The 10,614-nt window shown below is 52.3% G+C and overlaps 1 protein-coding gene across 1 annotated transcript in view; it reads right to left on the bottom strand.

The window, feature by feature from the left end:
• Positions 1-3,373: 3,373 nt before the first annotated feature.
• The window catches only part of Zbtb7c (zinc finger and BTB domain containing 7C), a 34,819-nt gene continuing 27,578 nt past the window's right edge, over positions 3,374-10,614 (bottom strand). The window contains exon 3 of the mRNA XM_028783219.1: positions 3,374-5,780. Coding sequence (XP_028639052.1) covers positions 5,129-5,780 — 652 coding nt within the window. The 3' untranslated portion in view covers positions 3,374-5,128. The remainder of the gene's footprint in view (positions 5,781-10,614) is intronic.

Genomic DNA, 10,614 nt, shown 5'->3' with positions numbered 1-10,614 from the left:
GGGTAGTGTGTGTATGAGTTCATATGCACGGGGGCTGGGTTTTTGTGCAAGACTGGCTGTTGTTAAAATGATCAGTTGCCAGGTTTTTGTTTATTATTATTTTATGATGTCCTATTTTGGCCAGAACCGTTTTGAGCTAATTTTTTGGTTTAGATCAGTGGTCACTCTGACACCTGGCAGCCTCTGCACCAGGATATAGTCATGAGGAAAAGGAGCATGGTTTTACCAGGGTGCCCTTCCATCCTTGAATGGAAATTGGGTTGTCAACTGGTCTTCAGCATCCTCTGAGCGCTAGAAGGACCAAAGCGCCTTTCGTTTTCACCTGTGAGCACGAGCAGCTCCAGCAAGAGCCGCCAGGGGGAGCTAGAGAGCTATGCTGGCGTGTGTGCCTCCAGCAGGCTGCCACATCGTGGGAGCAGTCTCAGCAAGGAGGGGCCTGGAGTAGAGGGGAGGAGAGCCTGGGGACTAGGAGTGGGGTATCAGTGACCACTGACCACGGCAGAACCGTCCCAGAATATCCTTGTTTCCACTGCTCAGCGAGCAAAGGGTGCAAACTGTCCACAGAGTCTCCAGACACCCTCCTGGCCAAGGAACATATGGCCGTGAAGCCTCCCGCTCAGCTCTTGCATTCTCCATGGAGCACGAGCTCTACCTGACCCCTGCTTGGCCCCTGGTGTGCCCCTACCTGCTCTGTAGTGAGCTGAACGGACAACCAGGAGGAAAATGGGCAAAAGGGAAGGAGAGGATGGTTAAAGCCCTGGTGACCTGGTGACCGTGGTGACAGCACATGGGCCCCCATCACCTTGCCACTCACTTTTCTCCAGCCCCAACTTGGGCACCAGTAGAGCAGAGGGATGTCTCTGCAGCTCTGGGCGAAAGTAGTTTTGTGAAATTGTTCCAATGCTTCTTCTGCACGTGTATAGCTGTGGCAGCTGTCCTTCCTGAGTCACAGGCAGATGTGATATCGCAGTTCACAAACCAGATGCAAGAGACAGGAGGGACACTGATACTTTCTCCTCCCCTGCTGAATTCTCCACCCCAGCATCTCTGAAACGCTTGGTACCAGGTTCAGAGTGTGCTCCTCATGAGCAGCCTTGGGCCTCTCAGAGTAACTCCAATGTTAGAAAGTTAACTTCTCTTTAGATACCTGGTCTCTTTCCTACTGGCTCCAAGCTGGCCAAACTCTTGGCTAAGCCCTCCCCATCCATCGCAGCCCCAGGGTCGTCCCTAAACTTTCTTTTCCTGTTGAAGGTGAGTGCTCCTTTGCTCGTCCTCAGAGGTCTCCTCCTGCTCTCTTCTCTCCCAGAAGACCTCGCTGGCTAGCTCTCTGGGACTATCAGGCCTAACAGGGCAGCCTGAGCCTGGTGGGGCTCTGTGAAATTCTCACAGGGTCAGGCTAGATGTTACTTCCAGGAGGAAGTCATGGAGCAGTCAGAGGTTGGGGCTTTCTGGGCTTTGATCCCTCCTCCTCCTCATCACGATTTATATCCCTCAGTAGACAAGGGCTCAACCAAGAAGAGTGAATAATCCAGAATGCCCAAATTCCTGGGAACATGTAGCCTATGCTCCTGCCCTCAGCTAGGAACTGATCTCCCAACACTGCATGGCAGCCAAGGGCTGTTTTGATGTCGCTTGGAAACTGAAGAAGGAAACCTTTTGTCTGGCAAATAGTCTGGATGTTATCTCTGCTCAGATAAATGTATACATGCATCAGGGTATAGAGGTGTGAACCGTAAACACTGGGTGACTTCAGAGGCCCTCTCTCCTCACAGGAAGGATGTGTCAGGCTAGCTCTTTTGCTCTCTGTCTCCTGTCAGGAAGGCTAGATTGGGTCCTTTGTTGAGGCTATTCAGGCAAGAACCAGAGTGGGGAAGTGATCAGTCTGAGAACACACAGCTCAGAGGAGATGGGGTTCAAATCCTGGACCGGATTTTTACCCCAATTGGATTATTTGCCCTGTACTGGGAATTGCTATATAGAAAGGGCCTATCACATCCACAAAGGGATGAAGAGTGGAGAGGGTGCTCTGGGTTAAGCCTCAGTTTGTCACAATGTAGCTCAACAACTTTACTGCAAGAATCTGAGCTCTGGGTCTGCACAGGAGAGACCTCACTCAGTGATAAGTGTATTTCCTTCTCTCCATCAGGGTCAGAGTCTCTGGTTGGAAGAGGCTTGGGTGAAGGGGGGGAGAGCCTGGCTCCCCAGCTGGGTCTGGCATGGTGGCAAGGCTGGCTGGAGGCTACTGGGCCCCAGTCAGGGAACTGGTAGGACCAGATGTACTACCCAGTCAGCATCCTGAGGACGGTCCTTGTCACACAGAGCAGGCTGCATCTGTTATGGTATGTATGGTGTGCACACGAAATGCCATGAAGAGTTGAGTTCTGGCCTTCCCTCCTGTCCCAGCCCCTGAAATGAGGATGGAAAGTGGAAAGTCAATCTGAGCCGTGGCAGTAGACAATCAGAGCTCACTTTTGCTCAAAATGCTTCAGGTATGAAGTCTGAGGCAAGAAGGTGGTGAGTTCAAGGCTTGCCTGGGATACGTAGTGAGTCCCTTCCTCAAAAAAATAAAACTAATCTCTCCCACTATCCTTCAAGCAATTAGAGCCAAAGGTCTTGGGCTGGAGAGATGGTTTAGCAGTAAGTCCAGAGGACCCACATTTGATTCTGAACACCCAGATGGCGGCTCACACCATTTTTAACTCTAGTGCTCTACTCTGGCTTCCTTGGGCACCAGGCATGCACATAGTACACAGACATAGGTGTAGGCAAAACTCGTAGAAATAATAATAATAAAAATAAATATTAATAAAAAACACTAATGGAGTCAAAGGTTTGTGTTTTGTAAAGGTGTCTTTGACATTAAAATTGTTGTGCCCAGCGGTGTTAACTTTAAGCAAGGAACTTCTGTAGCTGGGCTTATAGCTGTCCCATGGGCTTCTAGTAGTCACACAGAAGGCCACTCTCAATATCATTTAATCAAGTCAGTTGATATTGTTTAATAAATAGGCCAGAAAATTATCTGAGCATTTCTGGGCAGGATGCAGCGTGCGACCAAAGTCATGGAAGATTGTCCCTTGAATCACTAAGGCAAACTTCAATGTGTGTCATTTTTACATAGAGGCGTCACATAAAAAGTTTTATAAATAGAAAAAATTCCAAAGGTCTCCCACAGACAGATAGGGAAGTCAGAAACATAAACAAAACAAAAAAATAATAATCATAATTAAAAAAACCCACAGCCGCCCCTCCCCCCCAACCATTTGTTTCAAGTGCTTGATCATACAGTACTCAACATCTTTGGATATTTTACAATGTACAATTCCAAACGGCAGCCCAGAAAAAAAAACAAACGACAAAAAGAAATAGCCAGTCATCTGAAAAAGTGAGTTTATAAGAAGTCATTACCTTTACAAAATAAAAACAGAAGCTTGACACCGCTGCCCTCCCCTGGGTCCCTCTGTTGGTTCTCAGTCTGCTTCAGCTACAGACAGGAATTTAGGAGGCAGCTGCCCAACAGGTGACTGATGAGGACAGGGGATCTGAGGAAGGTCCTCCCTATTGGACTGTCGTCTGGTGGCATTGGCAGGCAGGGACTCTCTTGGGAGCTTCAGGAGGGATAGAGTCTACTGTCTTCTCTGGTCTTTGTGTTTGTGTTTCTGTTTGTATATGAAGAAGCCAAGGCAATTGATCTGGGAAGAGCTGAGTCTCCTCTTGGGGCTCTGGGACTCCAAGCCTAGGCCTTCTAAGCAGGTGGATTCTCCTTCCTGGGACCTCAAGAAACCAATGTAAATTCAAGAAAGCATGGGCCAGCAAAGTTGTCTTGTTACTACCAACCCAGAGCCAGCCCGAGTGTGACTTGCTACACAGCCCATCACAACCAAAGGGACTCCACCCTTGCATGGGGAGCCCTTTGGTTAAATACAGAAAGGGTGATCAGGAGCTCAAACATAGTAGAAGGGTGTCCCCAGCAAAGCCCAGACCTGGGCTCACAACCTCAACTCAAGCAGTAAATAGCTGAGCCCTGGACAACTAGGTTCTGTGCCATTTGCAGAGTTGTGGGGAGCCAGGCAGACGGTGGTGGTTACACCCATCCATTCCTCCAGTGTTAGCGAAAGGAGCCTGAACATTGAGGGAGTGTGGAGTGAGCCAATGCTGACTCTCATTTCCAGGGGGTGTCTAGATATGGCAATGGCCTGACAGTGTGGCAGAATTTGGGGTTCCTGGAGCTACCTGTGGGTATTGAAAGCCACGAAGCCCAGCTTCTCTCTCTCTCTCTCATTCTGTCGTTCCTGTCTAGTTCTGCCGAATCTCTCTCGGAGGCTAACACGCTGATGTCCACATGGAGGTGATGAAACCAACTCCAGCAAGATAGAGTCTCCCCAGTAACTCTGGGGGTGCTAACCATCTACCTTCCAAGATACCCTTGTCATAGGAACAGGTGTGAATATGTATGGAAGTGGGGGAGGGGACTGTAAGTTACCACCCCTTTTCACAGCAAGGGGACTCTGAGGCACAGAGAGTTGATCCTCCTAATGTCACAGGTCAAGCCGATATAGAATGGGCTCACTCCATGTCAGCTCCTGGCTGCTGGAGGCCTTTCTGCCCATCAGGGATGGTCTTTTCCCATGACCCGGAAGCATTGCTCAAGTGGATCCGGGACCTCTGAGCTGGAACCTGACTCTGAAGGCAGTTTTGGGATGGACACTCCCATAGGGTAGAATGGCTCAACCAAGGTGCCTGGCCAGGACACAGTCCTCATGCTGGCTCCTCCCGGCCAGCCCAGCAGAATGCTTCCTCCTCACAATCCCGTACCGCAGCAATGTGCTCCTGGCACCAGTGTGGAGCATTCTGAGACTTGACACCTGTGTATTTCTGTGTGAACCAGAGGCAGCCGGGGAGAGGTGGGGGGTTCCAAACCCTCAGGGAAGAGATGTCTAGCTCAGACACCCGCCAAAAGGAGATGCTGCCCTCGAAGACCAAGAAAATTGCATCTCAGCTAAAATGTATATATTTCTTTCGTTTTCCCTTTGTGTTTGCAAACTAGAAAGTTCAGGTCCACTGGGTGGGGCAGGGCAGGCCTTAGAGGGACTTAAGACAGGGTTTGGGACTAGGGTGGACCAGGGCCAGCCTAGTTGTTGGCTTCAGACATGGAGGCCACATGGTTGAGGCCGGTGAGACCAGGGAGGCCAGCCAAGCCAGCTGCCCAGGGGTCGGGCAGTGGGAAGTAGGGCCGAGTGGCAGCCACGTTCTCGGCCAGCGCCAGGGCCAGAAGGCCACCCGCATTCCTCTCAGCCTCGAGTTGCGCGCGTCCGAACAGCTTCATCTGCGTCTCCTCGAACTGCTGTTCCAGCTCCTGCAGGCTCAGGGTGCCCTTGGGTGCGGTCAGGAAGTGCTTAGCGGGGCTGGGGCCCGGGAGGCACATGGCCGTGCTGCCCAGGTGGCCACCCACGTCGCCCAGTGCAGGTGGCATCACGAAGGCCGCCTTGTCGGGTGAGGGGCCACCCGGCCCGAAGAGCAGGCTGGCCGCCCTCCAGGCAGCAGGCTTGCGACCACGCCGGGGTCGCGCCATGCGGCAGCTCTGCCGCTTGATGTGGCGGTGCAGGTGGTCAGAGCGCGTGAAGCTCTTGTAGCAGAACTCGCACTGGTAGGGCCGCACACCCGTGTGGATGCGCATGTGATTCTTGAGGTCGTAGTTGTGCACGAACTTGGCGTTGCAGTGAATGCACAAGTAGGGCCGCTCCCCCGTGTGCTTCCGCATGTGGATCTTCAGTTTGTCCTGCCTGCAACACAGAAGCCAGGATTTAGTCCCTGTGTGGACCACGGGCGCCCACTCTTCACACGCTTACCCACTTCAGAGCTGGTTTCTTGTAGCCATGGGGCCAACCCATGACCAGGGGTTATCCTAAAACCGACCTTCAACTTCTACCCAAACGACTGCCTCTCCTCAGGGTTAAAGCAGGAAGGAACAGTGTCCTGAAAGACACCCCATAACTCCTTGCACACACAGGGTCGATATGAGTCTCCTACTGATTACTAGGGGTTCATCTCACATTCTGGAAGGCAGAATCTTCTTGGAGAGATAGGTCAGCACTCTGGTGTCAGCCCTGTAAAGATGAGGGGTCTTCCAAAACAGGATGCCCTCTGATCTCTGGTCTTGCTCATCCTAAGTCCCCAGTCCCACACCAGCCCATGTCCTCAGCACTCATCTGGAGACTCCAGAGGCTTGGCACACGATGCTGAGCGTTCTTCCTGTGTGGTGGTTTCTTACCTAAGCCCTGGGCTCTGCTCTTTGTAGACATTTCAGGGCTTATGAAAGAGCCAGGTGTGGGAAGAATGCAGTCTGATCTTGGGCAGAGCTCTGGAGTTAGAGGCATTATTTAGAGAGAAGGCAAGGTGGGGGTGGGGCTCCAGCTGCAGGTCCCCCACCCACTTGCTGGGTGACCTTTGGCAAGTTAGGTAAACTGTCTAGGCAAAGCTGATGCTAGAGGCAGGCATGATGCCCATTGTCTAGGGTTGCTAGAGGCCCAGGGCTTGCTTGAGGGTGGTCCTGAAAGGAAAGATGATCTTCTGGTTTTGCTATCTAAAGACTGAGCGCCCGGAACACCAGTATAAGGAGCCCTTGGACCTGGCTGGGGCTTGCGGCTTGGGCTGTAGCATGTCTTCCTGGGATCACTCTTCAGCATTTCCCCAAATGGCTAGAGGCCAGGAGCTCCATGTAATGTCTCTGCCACCTCCCTGCAGGTGGGGCTTGGGCCGTGCCTCTGCCGTAATTCCAGGTTGGGCTTTGAGGTCAGAGCAGATGTGGAGTCCTCCCTAAAATGTCCAGATTTAAATTGCCCTCACCATAACCCCGGGCAGCAGGGTGTTTGCTGGCCACTAGAGGTCGCATGGGATCTCCTTTAGAAGAAAATAGTGTTCCTGGGTAGATGCAAGAAAGGAAAAGGTAGTCCTTGTGGGCACTGTCAGGTGTGTGTGTGTGTGTGTGTGTATACGCCCCCTCTTGTGTGCAGAACACTCCCTTCCTGTGCTCCCTGGGGCTCCCGGAGCCTGGGCAGTGTGTGAGGAGGGACCAGCAGGAGAAGCAGAAGAGGCAGGGCATAAGGTGCTCCCAGTTTCTTTCCACCATACTTTCCTCCCTTCTACAAGCTCCAGCCACCCTTGCCTGCACAGCTACTGGCTGTGGCTGCCCAGCCCCACAACTACGCACAGTGACATCTGCAACCTAGGTGACTGCTTAGCATGAAGGAGACACAGGAAACGCCTGGCTAGTGGGTCTCTCCTGAGCAAGCAAGACCTGAGACACTTGGGACCTGAACTTTCCTTTTCAAGGCAGGTCACCTGAGGAACAAAGAGGGAATGACAACAGAAAGCGAGGTCTAGCATGTCCAAGGTCCTGAGTTCAATTCTCAGAACTGGGGGGAAAATCCACGCCCCAAACTAGACAAGAGTCAGCAGCTCTTCTGGGCTCGTGATCTGCTATTTGCATGTCTCCCACAGTCAGGGAACATAGCCCTCATCTGCATGCTAGGTTTGCAAGGGAGGACACCTGTTTAGAGGTGGCATAGGTGTACTGTTTCCAGACAAGGGCCTCTGTGTGTACACATGAAACTGTTCCATAACAATAGGAACTATGGGACACAGGAGGCAGTAAGCACATGTGCAAGTACACAGAAATGCTGGTGGGTGAGAGAAAAGACACGCGGTAGGGGACAGCCTGCAAGTCAATCATCACGATGCTCACAGTGGTCTGTCTATCCCTTCTGATCTCTCTGAAACCCATTAAAGACCAATCCCTCAGCCACTGAGGGCAGAGACAAGCAGCTTATAGCTCCCTCACCTCAGCTATTTGAATAGACTCTGGGAACTGGAAGCAACCTTAGGAGTACTTGCTTCATGACCTCAAGTGACACCATGGGGACTGAGGCCTGGAGATGGCAGGCGGCTAGGTAAAGACACACAGCTGGACAGAGGCAGAGGTTGGCCTCTTGATAACTCTTGACGACCACCTGATGCTCTTCAAAATGCCACAGCAAGCTGAGGAGCCCGGTGATCATTGCTTTGATGACTGACTGGTGACAAGCCATGTCAGTTGAGAACTTCTCAGTCTGTGTGAACACACACACACACACACACACACACACACACACACACACATTACATTACATTGCTTGTGTGTATGTATGTATGCACACACATTCATGTACGCCTGGATGATCATTCCTGTGCTACAGTGTGCACATGGGGGCCAGAGGACCCCCTTTTGAGGGAGTCAGTTCTTTCCTTCCACCACATAGACTCTGACGAGCAAACTCAATTCTCCAGGCTTGGCTTTGGTGACAAGTGCCTTTCCCCGCTGTGCAGGCTTTGTCACCAAGAAGATGAGTGTGGTACCTACCCTCCCTCACTGGCTCTGCCTTCCCTGCCTCTTATCTCCTTCCATTTACCTGCATTGGAGACCCAGCCTCGTTAGAGCACCATCTCCTTCCAGCCCAGAGAGAGGCTCGTGGTAAGAAAGAGGGATTGGGGTCTTGGGAGCTTGTTCTAGTGGAGGGGAAGATCAGGGCCTGAGCCCCAGCCTCTGGGAGGCCCCCAGTCAGTCTGAAGTCCACCACCACTGGCCACCCAGACTTCCTGTGGCTTGATGGTGTCATGTGGCTCTTCCTGCCACCAAAGCTGATGACATCTCCTGAGCTTATCAACATTCTCAGAACTGTTGGGAGGGGAATCACTAGAAAGAAAGGGAAGAAAGCTAGGGCAGGCCTTACTGATGCCCGGGAGAGGGATTCAGCATCCAACCAACACGACACCATTGCTGGACAAAGTTGGGACTGTTTGTGAGGGATTCTGCAGAAAATGGTGGTGCCACAGCTCTTGGTGAGCCAGTGCTGCCTAACCTTTGCCTGGGAGTCATGTCCTCCCAGGGACCTCTGTTGTCTGTGGGGAAGCAGCTGCTCACCTTGCCTCCCTGCTTGCTGTCCGCTCTGCTGAGGCACCTGAATGAGGAGGCCTGGTGCAGCCTGAGGAGCTCCGGAGGAACACCAGGTAACCCTGCTCCCTCGGAGCTCCTGACCAAAGGGCAGGGAGAGGCCTAGGGCAGGGCCTCATGGCCTATGACCATGTATGCAATGAAAGGGAAGGAGGGGACTTGGGTCCTTCTGGCAGCAATGGTTGTCGTTGGGGAAACTAAGTGCTCAGAGGTCAGCTGCAGGATGAGGTCAGGTGATATCCACTAAGTCAGCAGAGCCTCTTCTCATCTTCCCTCTATTTCTGGGCTCCTCTGAGATGTCCTCTCTCTGGAGCCTTTGAAGTCCTTCCCTTTGACCCCCAGACTCTGACAACTGAGGGTAGAACCAGCTGAAACTGAGCTCATAAGGGGGACTAGGTAATAGCAGGGTGTGAGAAGCCCCTCCTCTTGGAGACCCACAGAATGGTCACCAAGGCAGCAGAGGCTCCACTTGGAGAATTCTACCTTGGGTAGTGCCATAGGAGTCAAAAGGAATGATGTCCCCATGAGGTGTGGCATCGAGACAATTCAACTCAGAGCCCGTCATCATGGAGGAAGGGCTTCTAACATCCATGGGAAGGCTGAGGTAAACCAGAGGCCTAAGTTCTGCCCAGCACTGGAGGAGGAAGACAAGGCCCTGTTGGTCTAGGAGCTTAGCTGTGGAAGGAAGGACTGAGCACAGAGCCTTTCAGCCTTTTTTTTTTTTTTTCCTCTCAGGACCTTAGCTTAAAGGGAGTCTGGGAAATTTAGGTCTGGAGGCAGCCACCCTCCTGAAGAGCCTCCACATGAGGAGGAGGGGAGGTGTAATTGATTACGGCTAAGGCTCCAAACCATATCCTCATGAAAAGGGTGTTAGGGAACTTGCTCAGAGAGGATCATAGGGAAATCTCAACCTGACGGGTCAAGGCTGGGGCTTCGGATGGATAGCTTTTGGCTGGACAGGAGAGGATTCTTTCAGCGTAGCCCTGGGGAGGGCAGTAAGCAAAGGGCCAGTGGCTCTGAAGAATGTGAGGGGAGCGATCGGTCCACAGTGAGAAAAGTCTCTGACGGGAGTCTGGATTCCAGCAGACTCTCCTCTGCACTTCCTGCCCTGACCTTGGAGAGCAGCTCCTAAAGCCTGTCTGATCTTGTTCTGAAGGGTCAGGGGAGTGGGAACCAAGAGAGGGGAGGGATGGGGACCGGAATGCAGTTGCTGAGACAGGCCTAGAGCCCAGATGGTGGTCATCTTGCAAAGGAGGAGGAGGAGGAGCAGGATGAAGAGGAGGAGGAAGAGGAGGAGGAATGACCCTGGGGCAGGCAGGGTGGAGCCAGATAGTCAGAAACTCTCCAGGGCTGAGTTGACCTGCAGGGATGGGGGACTGTATGCACAGAGTCCACACGAAATGGCTTTCAGAAATTTGTTGGGAGGAAACACTGTGGAATTTCATTCTTTTCTACAAAGCAGCGTTGTTTTCTAGACACAGGGATCTCCCCTAGAGAGTGCTCTAGTGTCTGGAGAAGTAAAAGTCTATTTGCAGAGACTGCACTGAACAATCAGAAGGCTGGCTTGTGGGAGATCAGAGGGAGGCACAGGAAGGAAGGAAGGAAGGAAGGAAGGAAGGAAGGAAGGA

The sequence above is a fragment of the Grammomys surdaster genome, unplaced genomic scaffold (assembly GCF_004785775.1).
Source record: "Grammomys surdaster isolate TR1022 unplaced genomic scaffold, NIH_TR_1.0 1036, whole genome shotgun sequence".
Lineage (NCBI taxonomy): Eukaryota > Metazoa > Chordata > Mammalia > Rodentia > Muridae > Grammomys > Grammomys surdaster.
Note: the sequence above shows the minus strand (reverse complement) of the source record. Positions and strands in the feature narration are given on the sequence as shown.